The sequence below is a fragment of the Haliaeetus leucocephalus genome, unplaced genomic scaffold (assembly GCF_000737465.1).
Source record: "Haliaeetus leucocephalus isolate CR32 unplaced genomic scaffold, Haliaeetus_leucocephalus-4.0 Scaffold395, whole genome shotgun sequence".
Classification (NCBI taxonomy): Eukaryota; Metazoa; Chordata; class Aves; order Accipitriformes; family Accipitridae; genus Haliaeetus; species Haliaeetus leucocephalus.
Window position 1 is genome coordinate 6,070,951 of NW_010972831.1, and position 22,816 is coordinate 6,093,766.

At 40.0% G+C, this 22,816-nt stretch overlaps 1 protein-coding gene across 3 annotated transcripts in view; it reads left to right on the forward strand.

The window, feature by feature from the left end:
• VMP1 (vacuole membrane protein 1) overlaps nucleotides 1-22,816 on the forward strand; it is a 69,588-nt gene that overhangs the window by 225 nt on the left and 46,547 nt on the right. Inside the window, exons 1-6 of one of the 3 annotated variants that reach the window (XM_010573772.1) lie at nucleotides 2,518-2,625; nucleotides 3,848-3,976; nucleotides 8,265-8,366; nucleotides 11,137-11,272; nucleotides 13,586-13,676; nucleotides 15,866-15,976. In XM_010573772.1, the coding sequence (XP_010572074.1) occupies nucleotides 8,291-8,366; nucleotides 11,137-11,272; nucleotides 13,586-13,676; nucleotides 15,866-15,976 (414 nt within the window). In that variant the 5' untranslated portion in view covers nucleotides 2,518-2,625; nucleotides 3,848-3,976; nucleotides 8,265-8,290. Of the gene's footprint in view, nucleotides 1-2,517; nucleotides 2,626-3,847; nucleotides 3,977-8,264; nucleotides 8,367-11,136; nucleotides 11,273-13,585; nucleotides 13,677-15,865; nucleotides 15,977-22,816 lie in introns of those variants that run through there. The other 2 variants (XM_010573771.1, XM_010573773.1) reach the window with 2 other exon arrangements.

The following is a 22,816-nucleotide window of genomic DNA, read 5'->3' on the forward strand; positions in this document are numbered from 1 at the left end:
TGAAGGGGAGCGGGGGGGGGGTTGGGGGGGAAGGAAGAAGCTGTGCTGCTGCTAATTCAACCCCCGTCCCACCGGAGACCTGCTCCGCTCGGGATGCTTCACGTCCCGCCGGACAAAAATCCCGGAAAACGTGCGATTTGGCCCGAGGGACGGTGCCTGATGACACAGTGAGAAATTCGTCCTCCCAGCTGCCAAGAGCCGGATGCCGGTGTTCTTTGGTCCGCTTCTCCAGTAGAAGGGTATCGCGCTTTCCTAGCTGGGTCGCTGACTGCATCCTCCGCGTCCTCCTCGTTCCTGTAGTCGGCCTGTGGCTTGTCTTACGGGCTTGGGTGGTTAGGCCCAAATCCACAAAGACTCTTCATGTCTCATTTCTGTTGACTGAAGTTAAGCGCCTAGATGCGTTTGTCTGGTTTTTAGTTCTCTGGCTAACGTCATCTAGTGATTACAGACGAGAATAAAGCATTAAGATTCCTGTTTCATTCCAGTTTTGCCTCTTAGATGTTTGGCAAGTCACTTAGGTGACCTGAGGGAAGGGGCTAATAAGTTTGATAGTGGCTGTTTATCTCTAAAGTGCCGTGAATCCAAGTTGTCCACTTTGAACTGCGCATATGACATTTCTTCAGGGTTCTCTCCTGTCCTTGTTTTCTCTGCTATGTGCTTACCAACAGGAGGGTATCCTGGTTTAGTTAATGTTAATAATACGGGTTGAGCACTCGGAGGTGGAGAGAGTGCCATATTACTCTCTTATGACTCAGAGCATATGAATTTTGTTTGAGCAGTGGCTTTTGGTGCTGTTTTACTGTTAGGACTTATGCTTTTCTAAGGTTGTTGCACCCCAGTTCCTGCCAGATAAGTTGGTTGGGGGTCCTCATGCTTTATACCATCTTACCTTATGATAGCATATATAAGCTCTTCTTAATGCATTAATTTGCCTATTGAAATGGGCTTCATTATGTCAGTCCTCTTTCTTTCAATCCATTATTTCTGCAGCAAGGGCTGGACTTTTCTTTATTCCTTATAGGTCTTAAGTGACAGTTGTAATGTGATGGCTTTATCCCATATTTTCAGAGGAAGGTTTGAAAAAACATGTTTCCAATTGTGCAATGGGAGGTGAGTGCTACTTATTAATTTGAGCTAAGCTGCTTGTCCTACGTAACAGCTGAAATCAATGATACTTGTAATTTCTGTGGGAAAGGACAGGAGGAGACTTAGCTTTTAAGTGGGTAGTAGCAATGAGGAAGGTGAGTATACTGGGAGCAAGCGTCTTAGCTGGAACATCCGCACTATTTCCACCTTAAAGCTTTTTTTCCTGTGGTTGTCTTTGAATATCTTTTGAGTGTCATAACTCTTGCTGTGACTGCATCTTGTGAATACCTCTTCTTAGAACGTTCTGTGTAATTAGTGCATGTTTTGAGCTCTCCTCTTGTTTCTTCGCAAGCTTTGGTTTTAAAACAAAAAACTATTACTCCTGATATATAGTAAGAGTAGGCCAGTTTTTCTGGTATAGTGGTGATGGGAAACATACTATTATCTGCAGGTTAGAACTTTAACTTGTGTTACTTGTGGAGAAGTGTGAGCTGGATGGACTTTGCTATTCCATGAGAACAAAGGGCACAGCCTTGAAGCTGTTGCAACAGTAAGCTTTTTGTATTCCTATAGCAGGTTGCAACTATAGTCATGAGGCAGCACCTTGCAGGTTTTGGTGCTGCACTGACGAGGTGCACCCAGGAGACGGGAAGATGTTATTAGTAAGGCAGGCAGCTGTCCAGTGTCTCTCAGACTTGTTGAAAGAATATTCTGCTCTCTTACAAAGCTCAGAATTACCTCTGATTCACCTTGTATGAGAAGTGTATTCTCATAGAACGGCCAAGGCAGCCATAGTGTAATCTGAATTGGTTCCAGCTGGAGACTGTTAACGTCTATGAAAAGCAGAAGTTATCGTCTCAGGAGCATGTTTCAGCTACTGTTTTCTGTGAGGTTTGTTAGGCACTTCTGTTCATTCCCTTTCATCTGTGCCGTGCTTCCTCTTACAGAAGAAGCGCTCTGGATATAACGGCTGGGCAGGTTCAGGCATCTTCTTGTGGGGAAACTATCACCCAGCACTTACAAGATAGTATAAAGGCAAAGTTCCTACCAAATCTGCACTTTCCACCAGCTGCTGGAAGAGTCAGAGGTGACAATTCTTAAGGCTGCATTTATACTCATATTTTTCTAACTCTTTGTTCTTTCCTAGTCAAATTTTAGCAAGCCTCTTTTGTGCAGGATACGTTAACATCTCTTGACAATTCCTGTGACCTTTCTTTCCTCTGTGCCTTTTGGTAGCATAGGGAGGCTGACGGCGGAGAGCTTGACTGCCACCTTCTGAACGCAGAATGCAGTCTGAGGGCTGTCAGACAAACGTCTTGGCGGATAGTATGTGCATGGATTTCTGGATAGCCCTCTGGAACTGAGGATGTGAAAGATACTGTGTGTGTTTAGTCACCTGAATATTAAGTTATGGTCTTTTTTCCAGTGCTGTGTGACCCCTCGCTCCAAAGCCTTTCTCTCTGCTCGTATCAGTCTTTCCGAGTCAGCAGTTTTGGTGAAAGGGCTGCTTGGGCATACGTGACGTGCCCTCCCCCAGAGGTATGTTACTGTGGCACTGATCAGTGCTGTGGTAGTACTTGTCACTGAATCCCTGTTTGAGAGAGGACATGAAGTACAGTGTATTATAATGCTGTCTCATTCAAAATCCGGATATAGCTGAGCTGGGTGCTTGGGCAGCCGAAGGTAGCATAGCAGCACAGCAGTAACACTAAGGAGGTCTCCTGTGATCTCCTCAGGTCACGCTCTCAGCAGCATATTTCATCCTCTCTGATAACCTTGAAGTGGTTTTCTCAGCAGCTGGTTGAGCATTGTCCCAGTCAGCAGAGGAGCAGTCTCATTCTGTAAGCTGTGATCTGCACCACAGGCTTGCTGCCTCCTGCCAGCCTAAGGAGCGCAGAACTGATCTGTGATCTGCAATCTGCATTGTAGCTTGAGATGCTACACTAATGATGTTCACATTCACAGATATTTCAATTTCCTTTCTTTTATTTAATTTTTTTTTTTTTGGAAGTTCCAGCAAGAGATCACTGCAAAGACCTGAACAACATGGATTTTTCTTTCCTACCATCTTCCATGCCTTTTCATCTATATATTGTGTAATGCCCCTACTGTATTATTATAGCACCTGATTCTGCTGCTGGATCTATGCAGACAACCATCAGTATTCATGTTTCACCTGAGAAAATCCACCAAAGAGAACGGTTTAATATATGTGGCCTTAACGGCAGGGACAGGACTTCTAGTAACCTCAAAAGAAAATGTGTGGCATCCCTGAAACTCGTGTTTCAACAATATTAAATCATTCTTTCCTAGAAGAGATCCCAAAGTCCTTTTGGAAAAATGGAAATTTTAACGCTAAATTGTAAGATGACTTTTTTGAAATGGTATTTGGCTAGGAATTGGAAAATAGGTCTGGTGTACAGAGGCATAACCCACAAAATGGAAACCTGTGGTCTTTAACTGAATTACTTTTCCTTTGAGGGATTAAACTATTTTAGTGAGAAAAACATTTTTAGTATGGGAAAAAATGCACTCATATCAAAGTAACCCATTATAGCTAAATCTATGGAGATTTTGAACATCTTTCAGAGGTGTCCTAATTTATTTTAATTGAATGCTTCCCCTGAGTGTTGAAGGACTGGAAAAAATCAAGCAGTTACTTTTTCTATTTTCTGTCGCCTTTAGGAAAGTTATTAACCTTCAAGTTAGGGACTCTGTCAGTTTTGGATCACATGATGAACATTATTATCTTACTCTGTAGGGACAGAAGGTTTGGAAGAGCAGTCGCTTTGGTCTTGAATGTCTACAGAGCTGAGGACGTAGTTGTCTGTTCCACTGGCTTCAAACACAGAAGTAGTGAAGAGTGACATAGTTGTACGGAGCTGAAAGGGTATGTAATGTTTCACTGCAAGACTGATCTCATCCTTTACCTAAATGTGTTCATGTGCCAGCCAGTCTTTGACTTAAGAGGGAAAGTGCTCTCCAAACTGTTACTTTGCCAAGAAACTGTTAACTTACTCCCTGTGTAAATTGTTGCCTATGTGTAGAGCATTTGATGACTGAAACAAAACCGTATTACAGATGTGTAACGCTGTCTGGTTTAGTGCAATTACTTACCCACCTGTGAAAATCTGTTTTTTTAATCTTTATTGTAATTGAAGAACAGTGATGTAAATAAAGAAGAAGGAATGGTTATCAGGAAAGTTGAGGAGAAGAAAGCAGCAGGATACCGGCAGGATTGGAGCATTTGGCTTAAAATGCAAGAAATTACAAAAGACTGAAAATGGTGTGTTGCTAAGGTGGCTGAGAGAAAACATCAGCAAAACGGTCTAAACTATAAATCTGGTTCTAGCAGGTGTGTGACAAGTAACTTTGATGGAGATGAGAGTCAGGGTTCCAGGGTCTCTTTAAGTAAGAAGTGGTAAGAATTAGTGATTCAAACAATGTCTGGGAAAGCAGTGAGATCATTAAAGATGTGTTGTTCCAGCACATCGGAAAGGAGTCCTCAAAAAATCCTTAGTACAGAACATGAGTCCACATTCTGCTCCTCCAAGTGAGAGTGCAAGCATCCAACTGCCTTGTCTTAAACTGTTTCCTTTTACGTAAGTGCTCCCAACACTTGGGTGCTTCAGCAGCCTCCCCAGAGCTTCAGAAAGAAGAGACTTTGGTCCTTTTCTCCAATTACGGAGTGCAGAGATTGCAGAGCCTAATTTTGTTATGTTCTCATGCTCTAATAGCTTGTTTTGCTTTGTCTCACTTATGCTGTGAAGTGCCAGTCACAGTTACCATAAGCCCTTTTTGTTGACCAATTTACGTTTTTGACTAGCGATAATTGTCTTTTTATACTTAATGTTATGGATTGCACTAAAGCTGAATAGTGTATTGTGGGCTATTTGTTCAGCCCTACAAAGAAGTTCTTGTGTGAGCACAGCTCTGACAAATGATCTAAGCGACTCTGATACAAAAACTGTTCAAAGTTGTTTTTCTCACTCTTTTAAATAGTTTATTTTTATGTTTTCTGGTAACTACTCAATGTATTAGGCAAATTTATTTTTAGATATGGACTCTCAGCATTCATAAGAAGTGAAGTTCTGTTTAGCAGATGGAATTTAATTTCCTGTGGTGAGCTCTCATGGATTTGGTGTAGACTTGAGGATGTGGACTCACTTAATGAAGGATAACTCCATTTTGGGTCAGACTCCCACTCCAATTAATCTCCATGGGGAGACATTAGTGCAGGACTACTGATTCTAGTAGGCATCAAACAGAGCAACCGATCAGGGAGCTGAGCATTCTGGATGCACATCCTCCAGTTCCTTATGCTAAGATGCTTTAAGTATAATTAGACTTTGGTAAACCAAGAAGTTTTTTCTGAAACCAGTAAGGTTTGGGTTTCTGAATTGCATCCCCTTCGGACTTGCCATATAACAGGTATTAAGTCTCCTAGTCAACTGTATTCTTAAATACAAGTTTTTAGAGCTTTTCTGCAGAATTGTTGAACTTTAAGACCTTCTTAACAAGTATTTGCCCTACTGAAGTGTGCAAGGGGATTATTTATGTGCTTTGCTGTAAACGTTGACTTGTGTGCTTGAGGTAGCGTTATGCAAAGCTAATCCCAGATTAGTGCCTTTCCAAGCAGGCAGGGTAAAACTGGCTCTGTTAGTTGAGCTTATGAAAGCTGTAATATGTATGTAACAATGCACCTGAGATCCCTAGAGACTGGTGATTTTTATGTGCCAGTAAGGTGTTTTATGGATTGCAGTGGAATTCAGTTCATGATGAGGGAGTGTTGTGCACAGCCTAGATTTTAGCATCAAACATGCAGAGCAGTTTGTATTACAGTAAATTAACTTTCTCGAAATGTAATTAAGCTGAGAGCAGAGTCCAAACCAATTGAGACTTCAATTTTGAAGGCTAGATTTGCACAAGGAAAAAAGATGAATTTCAAAATGAGGAACATGTGGCTGAAGTTTTTTTTGTTGGTTTTTTTTTTAAATGTTTGTTATATTTAAGCCAACAAAATGTGACTGAAGTTCCCTAAACCAGAATGTTGTTTTTAGCGTGGCTGTGTACAGAACAGCTCTGATAGCTTTTGCCTCCTAAGCACTTTCTGTGAACATCAGGCTTTCTAACTACCCAATTTCAATATTCCCGTCTGCAATTTGAGCTTTGTGTGTGTAAGTGTGTGTGTAACGTGTGTAAGTGATGTACATAGGTATGTGTGTATATAAGCTTATATTGTGTATGGGTATAAATACATATTTATATGTATAAAACATAAGTGCATGTAAGTGCAGTGAGTAGAAACAAAACACTCTACCATCTACAGGGACTTACTGTTCTAATGAAATTAGGAGATGCTGAACATTTGATCCTTGTATTACCGTAGCAACTGGCCGGTTACCCTCAACTAAGTCCTGGTGTAACGCCACTGACTTCCAGAGTGTCAGGCTGCCATAAAACTGATCTGAGGAGAGAAAGAGGTTCACATTTCTCTGGTGGTTGACCAACAGTTCAGAGCAAACCTTCGACTGCAAGTGACTGCAGAATGATGCTGTAGAGTTCTTACTGCAGCAGGTCAGTCCTCTGCCCTTGGCTGACTATGAAGCCGTTCAGCATTTTTCAGAAGCAAGCTTTTGCAAAGCTGTTTTATTAATTTTCTTGGTGGTTTGGGTGTTCTGGGGCCCAAATTTTAAGGAATAAAAACTGTAACATGCAAGAGATTAGTTTCTGCTAGCTTGTTTAACTAGACAGATTTCTATTTCTGTGCCTTTCATTTCAGGAAGGAGGTGTTGGAGGAAAGACTCCTTCCAGAGACCTTGATGCTTTTGACTATTGGGCTTTAAGTAAAACACTTTTAATAATCACATTCTAGCTAGCGATTTTATCTCTATTACAAGTAATGCACGGGGCTTGTACCTGTTTGGAAGACCACCTGTCTAAAACTGACTTGTGAAACCCTGGAAATATTAAACAAATGCAGTATCTGAAATCTCTTAACATTTTATTTTAAAAATTGACAAAATTATTGCAGTCTGAATCAAAGGAGCAATCTCACTCCTGTTTACCAAATCTGAGTTGCTGCTTGGCTCTTAAGCCTAACATAAATCTAAGGGGAAGGTTTTTTTTCTGTAAAACTTTAATTTCCTCCACTAGACAGTTTTATATAACCTGTCATTTTAATATTGCACTACTTTTCTTTCCAACAAAAGCAGTGTATCAAAAACTGTAAATCATGTTTGCTTACAGGGAGAAATGCAATGCAAATAAGATGCTTTAGCTTTGTGGGACTCTCTTTGCCAAAATAAAATTCCAGAAACTGTTTTAAGATTCAAGAGAGGATTTTTAAAGCAAGGAGTCTGGCTACTTTCTTTGTGTTTGATTGCATAAGAATTGTCAGCTGTTCAGGTTTGGTGGTGTTTTTTTTTTTTAAGGGGAAAAAAAAAAAGCAGCTCTTGCAACATTCTGGTTTACGCTGGCTTCCAATTATTGCACTATTTACTCTCCTGGATAAGGAAAACCATAGCTGTTCTTTTGGGCTTTTTAAGGCTGATCTCACTAGAGAGAGGCTAAACTAGCAGACAGAATGTACGCTTTTCAAAAAAGCTTTCCATCAGAGAGCTCTTGTCCATTGAAGAGTTTATCTTTTCTGGTTTAGAGATATTAGACCGTGCAGAACGTGAGATGCAGTTCTGTATCTTCGTTACCATATTGAGGGCTATTTTTTCAGGCCATGACGTTTTTGAGGTCTACTTGGCACACTAACTACCTGGAAGCTTAGTGTCAGAATAGATGCTTTCTAATATGAGAATCAAATCTTAAGCATGTCTCTCTCAGGATTGAACTGAGGTTTGTATGAAGCTCTGCTGCTTCTGGAGCCCAAACAGTGGGCTGATTAGTAGAAGGGATTGGTTAACAAGCTTTTGTTCATTGTTAGAAGTGAGGGAGTTTTGTCATTTAAGTGAAAAATTTAGATTTATGTAGGTGGAAATGTTTTAATCTTTGTCGTTGTGGGAATTGAATCACTCTCTCCTTTTTCATAGTGTAATGCAGGATAACTGTGATTTGGATTTGGAGAACTGCTGGATATTTGCTTGTATCCTTTGACTATGGAGGAAATGGGGTCTTCATAACCAGAAATGGAGAAATTATGCTTTTTGGTTTTGTTCTGCTATTAGATCCCCATACGTGATTGATCTATGAAATGGCAGAGAATGGAACAGATTGTGATCAGAGACGCATAGGAATGATCAAAGAACAGCACAATGGAAACTTTACAGGTAGGTGGAAAATGACTTAATGTTCTCAGCTGGTCAGCTTGGTGTGTAAAATGGCCAGCACAATAATCAAAAGGTATTTATGTTGCTGCACTTTATGCTTGGATAATGCAAAAAGCCTCAATGCATGAATCCATCTTGGAAACTTCAGTCATTTCTAAATCAGAAGTCTAGAGGATTTATGTATTGTAAAGCCACAGAATAGTTTTATGTCCTGTATTTCCATTCAGTTTTCTCTTATACTCTTTTCTCCTTCCAGAGTTCTTACTCTGTAGTTCATATGTATGTGAGCCCTGTAAATCTGACTTGGGTACCAACAGGGACTGCAACAGGGCTGAGCTAAAAAACTAAACTATGTTGGCAAATATGTGGCTGTAGAAGTCAGGCTATACAGCCCCACCCTTTGGCACTGAAAAGTTAGTACTTGGTAATAAAAATCTGTTTTACACGGGGAGAAATCCAGTTACTAGTCTCCCGGTTTCTAGCTTTTCTGTTGACATTTAGCTTCACTATAATTTAGCATCATAGAATGGTTTGGGTTGGAAGGCACCTTAAAGATCACCTTGTTCCCCCCCCCTGCCATGGGCAGGGACACCTTCCCCTAGAGCAGGTTGCTCAAAGCCCCATCCACCCTGACCTTGAACACTTCCAGGGATGGGGCATCCACAATGTCTCTGGGCAACCTGTTCCAGTGCCTCACCACCCTCACAGCGAAGTTCTTCCTCACATCTAATCTAAATCTACCTTCTGTCAGTTTAAAGCCATTACCCCTTGTCCTATCGCTGCGTGTCCCTGTAAAAAGTCCCTCTCCAGCTTTCTTGTAGGTCCCCTTTAGGTACTAGAAGGCTCCTATAAGGTCTCCCCAGAGCCTTCTCCAGGCTGAACAACCCCAACTCTCTCAGCTTGTCTTCACAGGACAGGTACTCCAGCCCCCTGATCATCTTCATGGCCCTCCTCTGGACTTGCTCCAACAATTTATCTGTTTCAATGACAAATTACTAACAAAACCATTAACTGCTTCATCTCCTGCCTTGCCTCTGTTTTTCCTACTAGTATATCTGAAGTGGGCTTGGGTTAATGTTTAGGACTCATGAAAAATAACCTGAAAACATTTCATGAAGAGCTTTGTGTCACTGAATTATCTGTGCTGTGTAATATAGCATAGAAATGATAATCATCTTAGTTTGCTTCCTGTCAGCCTTGAATGTGCCAGTTACATATTTAATTAAGTTTTGTAACCAAGTGATTTCTCAAGTTGTATGCAGCTTTACACCAGTGTCTTTTATGACCTTTACTAAAAACAAGGTCATAAAAAACAAGGTTGAAGCATTTAGGGAATAGAAATTCATGAAGCAATGAATGTGGCAAAATTTAAAGAGGAACTGGTATATGTGTATGTATGGAACAAATCAAAGCCTTTTACTTAAAGGCTTAAATCATTCTGTAACTCTTAAGGCAATGCGGATGTTATCCAGTATTTGCCATTGTAGGATTTTTCTTAGTTCATCTAAAGCAACTGATGCTTTAGCTAAAGCTAAGATTCTTTTAGCTAAAGAATACAAAATTAAATGGGCTATGTGGCTAATGAGGTATGCAATTTCTATGTAAATATTAGCATCTGATAAGGCAACATGTTTCAATTGCTGGAATAAGACCAAAATAATATATCTTCAGTCACAGTATGCTGGGGACTCAGATTAGATTAGTATTTTAAATGCAACAGCTTTTTACAAATTTAAAATTTATGAATATCGCAATGCTTTAAATGTATGCAAATCAGAATACATACATTTTGACTTTGTATAGTAAGTGATGTTTAAACAAGTTTGGTGTCTGTTTGGATACAAGAACTATTTTTGTGTATTTTTCCATTGTTTTATGGGGGTTTTTTCTCTTATTTCAGAATTCATTTTCTTTAAAAGTTTAAAAATTATTACTGCTCATTAGCTTGATGACCTTTGAACAAGCCATACTCATCCAAAAAATAGCTAGGATTTTTATTAATCTTGAGTGTACTATAAGCACAAAATAACACATTTATTAGAAGACCCTTTCTTCTATACTTGTATGGTAGTGTACAGTGACTGCTCTTACAGGAGTGTTGAGCACTGCATTATAACCAAATCACTGCAATTAAAAGCAACCAAATGTATAGTGTCAGTCCAGCAAAGGACTGTGGTATAAAAGCAGGTCCTTTTCATGGGAGCACTTCCTGTCTGCTGGGCTCATTTTGGAGAAGCTGAACAGCGTGGCAAGGCTTGCCATAGCCTGAGGATCCCGACTGGGCGGATAGATGCTATTATCCAGTTACACGGTGACTGAAGTGTATAAAGAGCACATGTAATTCAATCTAGTTCAATTGGAGAAGTCTGAGAATAGCTTTGGAAGAGAACCAAATTCAGAAGTTCAAAGTGAAACGTGGTCTCTGTAGTGGGTGATAGAGTCGCGTTTGACCTAATGTAATAGCTGATTTGTAACCAGTAGGGCAGTACCTTGCATAAAAGCTAATAGATATGCCAGACTTTTTTGCACCCTGGGCCAATTAGATTCTTGAATGGTTGCCAGCTACATGGAGGAAAAAAGCCACCTTATTTCCTTGGCTGGAGGTCACCTGATTTCTGATGTGATGAGTAGAAAAGATGACTGGGAGCTCACATTAACTTCCTAAAAAAAAAAAAAAAAAAAAAAAAAAAAAAGTCGGTGTCTTTTTGGGTAGGATAGAATCTGAACTGTCACCCCGTACTTTTATATTTCTGTTGCTTTTCATTTGCAGATTCCTCTTTGTTGAGTGAACGGAAGCGAAGGGACCGAGAAGAGAGGTTGAATATTTTACTGTGGAGACAACCGCTTGTTACCTTGCAGTATTTTTTCCTGGAAACTCTAATAAACTTGAAGGAATGGACCATAAAGTAAAGATCATTTCTTTAACTTCTACTAAGCGTTCTGGGGAAACCCATGCTCTGATTCAGTAGGTCATTCTGACATCTCGCTTTCCCTGATGATTCACAACTTTAAAATTCTTCTTCCAGAAAACATATTTATTTTTTTATATTTTTTTTTATATTTTGTCAGTGGAAGAAAATTGCACACTTCCTTTCTGAAGAGTTGAATATTCCAATTTGAAGGAGTGGGACAGTGTTTAGGGATCCTTAAGGCAAGAGATACTGTACTTATGACTGCAGTGTTAAGTACTGATCTATTAATGTATGTGTTAGTATCGCTGAATGATCTTCAAATAGCTCAGCTAGGGCAAGGTTCAGGATTATGTGGAACTTGCAGTGATGTTTATGATGCTGCAAAGAGGACTTTGCTTCTAAGCTATGTGGTCCCTTTCACAGCAGGAAAGGATTTATTAAAGTACTTTCCCTAAGCATTATTTACACACTGGATAAAATGGACTTTTATTCCGATTAGAAAATTTGCGAGTAGCAGTCCTAACATCCCCTACTAATGCTGAAATGCATAGCTATTTCTTAATGCACTAGGCTTGAGAGGGTTTAAGAGTGCTAAAAGGCAAATGAGTAAAATTGGCAACGGAAAAAGCCAAGAGTAGCAGCCATGCTAGTGCTTGTGTTGGTAACTGGAATCTCTTGTGTTTGGGATCAAGTTTATAATCATTTTCCCAGTCAGAAGACAGGATCTAATATCACCTTGGGTGATTCTGATTGTTTTACTGCTCCTTTGCAGAGTGAGCCGAGATTGGTGATAATGGGCTGTGTCGATTGACCCTTCTGGGCTAGGTTCGAGGTGCTGACACAAAAGATCCACTGAGAGTAACTTCTGTTTTCTGTTTTGATCTTCTGAAATGATTTGTATGAAGAATATCAGGTTTATGTAGTGTAGTCTTAATCCCCTTTTACACCCTGCCCCCCCCAATCTAACCCCCAAACCTACTTATTTTACTGTGTGCATTCTTTTAGCTATCATTAGGAGTTGTTTCTTTGAGAACTGTTTTATCGGGTCTTACATTAGCCATTTCTGACAACCTCCAAGCATTTAAAACCAGCAGAAATAATATTTGAGGTCTTATTTTAAGCTATTACCTGGCTTCCCAGACATGAAATTCTGTTACAGATAGCACTCGCGTCTTCTGTCGTGCAGCACGTTTATGTTGTCTAACACTAGCATGACAATATCTTTACAGAAAATAACACTGACTATTATAAGCTATTAACCTGAGACCTCAGATTGACTCTTAATGATCTCCTGTGTTCCACTTGAGTAAATTGTGATTTAAATGATGACAGTCACTTGAAAATGCAATTGTCATACTAACATAAGCAGCACAAATTATTTTAAAATTAAAGAGAAGTTAGACTGAATTTTTTCAGCTTGTTTAATATGAAATATTTGTGTATTACACGTCTCATTTCTTTGTCTGTCTGTCTAAATAGATAAGTTACGTTCATAGTTTGCTATTTCATGTCTGAGATTTTTAAGTGATGCTAGCACTTGCTTTTTTATAGCATTAGGTGACAGTATAATAGTGTTTCCCAGAAAATAATAAATGTATTTGCTCATCCACTGTTTGTGGCCACATACACATCAAGCAGAGTGTGTATGTAAAACTAAACAGGCCCAGAAGTAATTTGGTATCGGGTTACACAGAAAAACACTTTTTTCCCCTTACTGTAGTAGCTTCCTAACGCTTTATAATTAGCTAAAATGTCTTTATTAAACTTTGAGCTGTTACGAGAGATACTAATTTCAATAGATCAGGGGAACCAAAATAGTGTAAAGATTTGTTCCTCTTACTGTCACTGTGGTTCTACCCACCAGCACACAGTTTGAAATTAGCCCTTCTGTATTCCACCCACAGCTTGTCCCTTGCCCAGGGCCAGCGCAGTGCCCGCTTTGCACTTTCCTTAACCATGGATGTTGTTAATGGTCCTGTGTTTGAGACTGTCTTGGCTGCAGAAGCTGAATATTTGTTTTCAGATTGTTTGTTTTCAGATGGTCACTTTGTTTTTCTTTATTTAAAAAAAAAAATGCATGGCTGAACTTTGATCTCACTTGACAGTGAAGTAGAGATTTTTTTTCATAAAGAATGAAGGCTTCCCAGATATTTTATTGGGAGGTTTATGCTTTTATAATAGCAAACTTTTCAGCTGCCGTTGTCCTTGCTGACTACATCCATGCAGACTGAGTCTACAGGAATAACTAAGTTACTTTGAAATGCATGCTAAATTATGAAAAACCCTAATTGCCATTTGTCTTTTAAGATTGTGGCATCGGCGAAGTATCTTGGTGTCTGTTTTACTGATGCTTGCAGTGCTTACAGCTATGTATTACATTGAAGGAACACATCAACAGGTACGAGGTTTTCAAGTTACTTTCTTTAGTGACTAATACTTCCTTTCCCTGTGCTAAAGTAGACGTACTGGGATTGAATGGGGTCTTCATGAAATTGTAATGTGTCTTTTGAACTCCTACTCGCTAAGGATATTTGCTCATTCATGTCATGACTGCTCTCTGTGTGTGGATGAGTTACGTTTTAGAGATGGGGAATGATCAGCTGTATCATTTGATCTATTCTGTTGTATCTGTAGGTGTTCCACTTCCCATCTGTTCCTGAATAAGCATACCTCCAACGCTGCAGCACTCCTTCACATCTGCTGTTAACAAGCTTTCAAGAGTGCTGTGAGCTCTTGAGATATAATGTTAAACTGAGTCACGATAGAACTTTGTGGTTTCCAAGGAATGTTTCTTCTTTTTCTATGGAAGGGTCTCCTGAACAGCTAGGATAGCATGTATCTAGCCATAAAATGGTTTTGTGCTCGAATCTGTTTCTGCAATGCTTCTCATACCCCAATTGTTTTCAAATGGTTGTTTAAAAACTTTTTTGTGCTTTGGGTATGTGAAGACTTATGCTTTTGCATCACTTGAAGTGTAAGCCATTGCTTAAGCATAAGGTGATGGTGTTGTCTACACCTTTCCCCTCCCCATTTCTCTTTGAGATTCAGATTTTCCCTAAGGGCCGACAGCCCTTTTAAAGCCTGCAGAGCATTTCCTTGTGCAACTGAATCATCTTAGCTCTCTGACTCTGAAATCAGCAGGTTCCCAGTTTCAGAGAACTTGCTTACACCCATACTGCTATGCTGTGTCACTGGCTGCCTGAGGGACATGCAGATCTGGAAAAGGAGTCCTGGCTTCCTAGGACGGGTCTTGAAATGCACTGAAATCAGTTGCTTCAGCTCATTGCATTCTTGCTCGCTCAATCCCATGGCTGAGACCTAAGCACTTACACGCAGACCAAGTTGGTAGATGGTAAATTGGTGGCCCGTTCCTGATGGACAAATACCTGCTTCGTTAAAAACTGCCCTGGTTGGTGGCCTTGTCAGCGTGAAGGCCAGAGCTTGATGCACTCAACATTTGCTACTAGATGGCTCTTGCAAACTGGTGTCGAGGCGCATGGCCCCTCTGAGCGGGCTGCTGTGCCTCCGCTGTGCCAAGGCTTAGCAGAGTGATCCTGCTCAAGGTTTCCTTGAGCCTGCTGGGAACAAACCTGTGCCTCTGGGACTGGCGAGGCGAGTGTGACCTGCAGTGGTCAGCCAGTGCTTGGAGCTCCTGTTACAGGTGGTCTCAGTTGTGTGAGCCAGCAGGTATCCATCCCTCTTCCTCCAGAGCTCCTTCCCTAAAGTCAATGTCCTGGTAGTGCCTCTACCTATCTCTGCGTACCATCTACATATACGTGAATATGAGCCACTTTTTTTCAAAAGCATACTCAAAATAGCAAAGCATACTTGTGGTTTTCACTTGGCATTTTCAGGACCTTTTTGCACCCTGGCAGAGTGAAGCCTGGTAAACATCTTGGTGCTGTTGCTCCATGGGTGGTAAAAAATGGCACCTCTTCTTGGGGCTGTGGTACAGACAAGTTGATGGCCTGGCTCATCCTCTTAGTATTGCTTTCATGGCAGTGAGAGGGAGATATTGCTTCCTGTTTCTCCAGTGTACCCAACTGGACTACTTATGTCCAGACTTTCCCATATCCCCTCATTTACACATGTAACACACAACCAACATTTTAGTCTTTTCTTAAAAGTAACAAACCTGGTTACTCACTGGTCCGAGATAAAACATTCAACAGACTAACGGAGAGTGCAGCTAATTCTACTCCTTTATTTAATCTGTTCAGGCAATTCCCTGAGCTGTCTGCTCACTGCTTGGGCTCCAGTAGACACTGTCTGGGGCTTGCTGCTCACTGCTCACACCTAGTATGCCTGTTCTGGATTTCAACTCCCTACTACTGAACCTGAATTTTTCATCTATCTCCTTGGAAACTTGCTGATTCTAAGGCGCGTGGGCTTTTCTTTTGAAAGTGCGCTATTTTCTGTACATGTTTGTGCTGTAATTGTAATAAATTGCAAATAGAAGTATCTAGGATTCTATTTCAGTTGTTGTAATCCAGATAACTATCTGTGGTAGTCTGTAGCTTTAACTTTCTCCCCTAGGAGATATCACCATTGTTGTTTTTTTTCTCTTTTGTGACTTTTCTTTTTCAGTATGTGCGGTATATGGAGAAAAAGTTCTTCTGGTGTGCCTACTGGGTAGGATTAGGCATTCTGTCCTCTGTTGGACTAGGAACAGGTCTCCACACCTTTCTGCTCTATTTGGTAAGGACATTTCCATACCATGTTCTTTCTGAATCGAGTATTTTAATTGTTGCACATTTTAAAATATGTGAATAAAGAATATTCTGTAAGTCCTAAATGTTAAGTACTTCTGAAGGAAAAGAAATGCTTAGTGTAATGCTTCTGGGCACTAGTGAATGCTATTCATGTTTTATACTGTATAACCTTGTTTTGTAGTTTGTATGCTATGTTTGTTGAACTGTAGATATTAGCCTGCTGTTAATCCTCACTTTGAAACAATGAATCAACATCTGCAAGGTCTATCCTCTAATTTCCTAATTCAAATGAAACATTTTCTAGTGTGTGCAGCTCAAATGTTCCCTTTTAAAATTTTTCAGCATACTCTTATTTTTTGGTAGCTTAAAACGATCGTTCTTCTAGCTGAAACCACTGAAATAGGCAGCTATTTTAAAGTTCAGTCTGTATTAATTTTGCTTTGAAAATAATAGCAAGAAAAATGTTTGTCTACAAAGATAAAATAATGTCTGTTCTGAAAATTTGTATGATGTTGTTTATCTCAGCTTAGCTAGGAAAGTTAGGGAAACGTCTGGGTGTGTTTTGCTTTTGGCCATTGGATTAGTTCCTTGTTTATGAAACCACTGTCCTGTATTTAAGAAAAGGATTCGTGGCCACAAAATAATTAAAACCAGTTTATGCAACAAATGTCATCTTGTATTTGGAACAATTACAGATGTTTACTTTCAGAACTGCTTTAATCATTAACAATAACACAGAAAACACTACAAGAAACAAGAAACTCGTGCTTTTCCACACAGCAGGGCAATGCCTGTTAGATCGAACAGCACCTGTATGGGCTGCATTTGCAGTAGTCTTAGACTTACTCTTAGTGTAGCTTCTCAGAAAGTGCAGAGAAAGGAAACTATTGCTAAACAGAAACAAGCTTATGCATGCACGGCCTTCTAGACAAAAATATTACTGTCAGTCTAAATGATTGGAAATGGAAATGCAGTAAAGCCAATGAACACAGTGTCTAAACATTTTTATGTAACACTGGATAGCGCTTAGCAGTGAATTGACAATGTACAGGTCTTGCAGAGACGATGCTGTTAATAGGTTAGGGACGGTAAGACACACGGGCTGGACAGAGGCAGAATCGATCAAAATCATCAGTCCTGAACTGAGGTGCTCTTGTCTCGCTGGAGAGGCAAACCAGCATCGAGTGATGCATGAGATGGAGTCAGGCTCACGAACTCAGTGTCGTGGTTTAACCCCAGCCAGCAACTAAGCACCACGCAGCCGCTCACTCACTCCCCCCCATCCAGTGGGATGGGGGAGAAAATCAGGAAAAGAAGTAAAACTCCTGGGTTGAGATAAGAACGATTTAATAGAACAGAAAAGAAGAGACTAATAATGATAATGATAACACTAATAAAATGACAACAGTAGTAATAAAAGGATTGAAATATACAAATGATGCGCAGGGCAATTGCTCACCACCCGCCGACCGACACCCAGTTAGTCCCCGAGCAGCGATTCCCTGCCCCCCCCTTCCCAGTTCCTAAACTAGATGGGACGTCCCATGGTATGGAATACACTGTTGGCCAGTTTGGGTCAGGTGCCCTGGCTGGGCATGAGAAGCTGAAAAATCCTTGACTGTAGTCTAAACACTACTGAGCAACAACTGAAAACATCAGTGTTATCAACATTGTTCACATACTGAACTCAAAACATAGCACTGTACCAGCTACTAGGAAGACAGTTAACTACATCCCAGCTGAAACCAGGACACTCAGCTCACTTTGGGTTCTCTGCCAACCTACGGTGGGAGTAAAAAAGCAGCAGGATGGGATCACCAGCTATTCAGCAGGACAGAGAGAGGAAGGGAAAGTATAGCAATTCCAAGTTTGCTGCAGAAATCATTGGTCATGATTTAAATCAGCAAGCAGGAAACAGTTTAAATGATAGATTTTAATCTTGTTGTGCTTTTTCAATATTTTATTAGGCTATCAACCAGTGAGAGTCAACTTAAGATTCCTTCTGACCAAAGATTTCATGTATTTAGACATCCTCTTTGAAGCACTTTGGAGAGCTTATCATGCAGTTCCTATTCTTAATTTTTACACCTGTCAAATCCAGTAAATAAGAAACATTATCCACCACTTCTAAACTGTATTTGAAAGTGGGTCATGTTTCTTTACTGTACATTGATCTGACACAGGGCAGCAAGAGTGCTGTCATTTTATACCCTAGGCCACTCCAAGATGATTTTGTCACATAAAGAAGTATTCATAAGACAGCACCACTTCTTTTTTCCTCTAAGAAGGTGTAATGAATTGACCTTTCTTTTACTCTGTATTTAAAAATCCAGATGTTTAAATAGTTCTAAATTACTTTTAATAGAACACAAATTAAATTTCATAACATATGACTTAGGTTTTCCTGTGGGATATGTGCACCTAGTGGATGTATTAAGGCCATGACCTGAGCTGACTTTAAAGAACCATATATACAAAATATAACTTCTCTGTTGGCTTATTAATATAATTTATGGTGGATGTATAGGAGGTGAACAGCTTTGCAAAGATTATAGTGAGGTGCACCACCTAGGAAAAGAAATTTAGTTTAATATTGTTAGCGAAGATATTTATTTGGAATGTAAGAGGCAAGGTTTCACGTAACTTTGTTAGGGGAAAAAAACAGACAAAATAGATTTCACTGAATAATTAGAAGGTGGTTATAGAATAAAATGTAATAAAACTATACCAGCAACATCTAATGTGTAACAATACAGGAGAAATACTTGTTTGCTTTAAATATGTAAGGCAGATAAGCATTTTTCTATTACATTGAGGGAATTCCATAAAGGCAATGAGTGTAGGAAGAAGGAGGAGCAAGTATTAATTTTTCTCTTTTCTCCTGTGCAAGCTTTAGTGGTTAGCATGGACTGTAAATTTAGGACAATTGCGTTTTCTGGGCACTGAAGGCTTGTCTGAACACTGAATGGTTCCTAATTTGGTGGAATATGTGTGGCTCTGTAGCCACTAGATGGCACTGGGAGTGTAAAAACGGAAGTTTATTGCCCTAACAGTGTGTTGCCATCTTAAGTACCTGAACTGTTAATATTCTTGTCAGTACAGCTATATCAGCAATATCTGTACATAACATGCTATCAATGTAGTAATACACTCCTTAATATCTCCTCAGTTTGATTCTACACCTTGTGTGAAAGGGAACACGGAGTACTAACTTAAGGCTGTTGGTACAACTTTTAAGGGTAAATTGTTTCAGAATACTGTTCTGGATTTAACCCATCTGGAAACAATGCAATTAGGAGCTCCAGCTTTCAAAAGGAGGAGTTTTAAACTAATTTGCTTTGTTAGTTGTGCAGTAGTTGCCTCTCAAAGTAGAAATACGATAGGTTAAGTGGGGAACTCGCTATATTAACTTCTACATTACTGTATATCTAGTTTTGATGTTCCCTATACTTTAATTAAATTTCTTCATTATGCCAAAACTTACTCTTCTATTGATTCAAAGAAATGAAAGTTATAAAGCAGCAAATCCTCTTCTGCTTTAGTGCCTGGGTTTGCTGGCAATAGAGAATAGACTCAGTAAGTGTTTTAAAATTGCTTATAATTAATTGCTCATTCTAAACCTGTGTGTACAGTGAGATTGTTGGGAATGCAATTACATGCTTAGAGAACAATGCTCTTGGGCCCACCCATGTGCTGCTGAGCTCTTGTTGATGCTTGCAGTATTATCTCTGCCATTAAGGGCCAATGGGTAGGAATTGATGGCATGTAGGCACCTGTTCAGACAGTGTGCCTGAATTTCTTCAGCTGTGACACAGGTGCATCTTTTTTAAATATAGCCTTCCATTTACTGCATACAACTATTTTCATATCAAACCGTTCATAAGCACAGCCTGTTAGCTGGGCAAATCATAGAAGTAGTTATGCAATAGATGCAGTATATGAATGACTCTGGATGTTTGCTTTCCCTGGCCTGGTTAGCTGTTTTTCCAGTGTTGAAAACTGTCATTTGTCTGGATTCTTCAGAGCAGCTCTCCCCAGCTGCTTTTTGCAGCGGCATGAATTCAAGTGCCAGGAGAGATCCTGGGGTTAGCTGAGAAGAGATTACTTGGAAACAGTTTGCTTAAGGTAGATTTTACAGTCTAAAGCAGTTTCAGTGTGTGTGTGTGGGGGGATGTTACTGCCCCTGGTTCACATCTGATTTGGATTTTGTTGGTCACTAGAATATTCTTGCTGCATACGTCTTGGTGTAGGAGGGAGAGGTCAATTTTGTTAGTTTGATAATAGGCTTTTTATTGTTACTTCTGTGATTCAAGAACTTTCTATATGTTATAAAGGGTCTGTACATCTGCTGTGTTAGCTCCTAGTTTAATGCTGCTTCCTTAGTTGTAGCTGGCACTAAATGTAAAATTTGACATGGCTTTTCGGGAAACAATTCTCGTGCTGCAGATTGGCACTGAGATAAGGGCTGGCACAGAACAGATCTTCAACAAAGAAATAGGGAAGCAGGCCACTCTTCCAAGAGTCCTTTTTATTCTGACACTTTCAAAACAAGTCTGCTGGCTTATTTTCCCAAAGTCCATTAAAGGTTTTTTCACAATTCTTTAAAAACAACGCTTTAAAAATAGTAATCGTGATGTGGTTCTGTAGGAAATAAAACTATTATGAATAACGACTCTAAATACTGTTTTTAGCAGCATGCAATTTTTCTTCTTAGTCCTGAGATGTTTTCTCTTCTATTGGTGGTATATTAAAATACAAATGGCATGAATCACCTAATTACAAAAAGAAGATGACTGAGGGTAACTCATCAGGAATTTCTTGCGTTTGTACATCTTGGAGAGGTCTGTTTGCTGCTGCAAAATGAAATGAATGAGCTGCCGGAGGGCCGGTGGGCAGCGGGCTCCGGCGGAGCGGGGGACGCTAGGTGGAGTGCGTGGTTGGGACCGCGCCGCCGTTGCCATCTTCACCCAACTCTCTGCCTCGTGATTTGGTTTCACTTCAGCTCTGGCAAATGGATTGCAAAAGATGCGGCCGAGGCAAACAAAATCAGCTTAGAGTTAATGCCTATCAAAAAGCCTTGCGCGGGAAGCGGGTGATAAATGTCCCTTCTGTGTATGGTCTGTTATAATCTGTAATGGTGGGGGATGAATGGAAGTGAATTCCTTACAGGTCAGAAGTGCAGAGCGAGCTTTGGCTGTTTGCATTTGTTTGTGTTTTTTGTTTCTTAAATATGGATCTCTGCTTGCTCGCTGATAGAGCCAAGTGGAGCAACTGCTGAAAAGTTTTTTGCTGGTGGCCGGGTTGCGGACTAGCACAAACAGGAAACGTGAGGTACAATAGGAATGTTTTGTGTGCGGAGGTCACACAAGAGTTCGCATTTTTTCAGAACTGTAATATGTGGGTTTGTCACTTGATTCTTACCAGGGTGTTCTGTAGCAGAGTGGAAGAGAGGACAGCAATAATTTCAGGCCATGGAAAAAGAACAGAAAACTGCCTTTAAAGAGAAGTGAATTGGAAAGACGGTGTCCTTATTGACAGTGCTGGCTTCAGAGAGCTGGTTTGAGTTTATCTGGGTTTGAGGGTTCAATGTCCTGCTTTTGTTCTGAATTGGTACCAGGGTTTGGCTTTGGCGTGGGGTCACATTCTGGCCTCCTGAAAGTGTGGTGCTTTGCAGCTGACATGAGTTGTGTTTTGGCCCTATCTGAATTTGTATAAGTTAGAATCTGAAGATTTAAAATCCAGATATCTTGTGCAGTAATAAGCCCATTAGCTTTAAAAAAAAAAAAAAAAAGAGGTGGTTGGTGTAAATAATTAAAAAAAAAACAACCAAAAAACCCCCAACACAAATAAAACCCACCTTTTCCTGCCAGGACTACTGAAGACTTTTTAATCAAACTTAATTCCTTTTAGTTATCTGGTTCCAGGAGCTGAGTTTGTAAAGAGACTCATGATAAAATTAACTAGAGTGGTTCTAAAACAAAAAGCTTCCAAAACAGGGCTTACTCCTCCACTTTTATGAAGTAGACAGAGAACAATTTGGAAATCCACAGAACTTACTCTCTTTTTTTTCTCCATTTATTTACTTGTGACTTTAGTACAGGAGTATTTTCGTAGTGATTGTCAACTTCAGGAGAAGTGTTGCTCTTTCCATGTGGATCCTTCAAAACTAGTGTGAGTAACCCAGAACACTATGGGTTCTGTGTGTAAAGGAAAAAGTGAGAAACAAAGGCTGAGCTGCCTCAGCCAGGTGGGAGGGTGCAGCAGTGCTCTCCTTCCCAGTGCTGAATTATTTTTGTTAAGCGAGGTGTTCATTTCCAGCCCATACTGTTCTTCAATTCACATGTCAACCTGAAAGCCTAAAACAAATGAAATAAACGGTCCTGTCTAATATCTGTGCTCAGATTACTGCTATTGACTTGTTAAGGTAGTTGAAAGAAAAATACAGGGTGGGTGCAGAAGACAGAAACTAATTCTAAAGTAAGTTGAAATGGATCCTGTTTGTGTGAGGGTTGTTTGTGACTCTTACTCTCTCATTTGTTTCCTTCATGCCTTTCAGCCTACTTCCTCCAGCTGTCCTAAGCTTTTTACAATGAACTGAAACATCCTGGAATACTTGAATCAAAAAAAAACTTAAAAAAAAAAAAAAAAAAAAAAAAAATCACTTTTGACAACCATCTCTGGATGGCAACTCCTGCTTATAGCTCGCATGGGCTCTGTTCCGCTTGAAACTGCAGCGTTGATATTAGTGCACTGATGAACTGGAAGTGTCCAATGAATTAAACTGGACACTGCTGCCAGATTAGTTGTGTTACCTGGATGTTTCTTA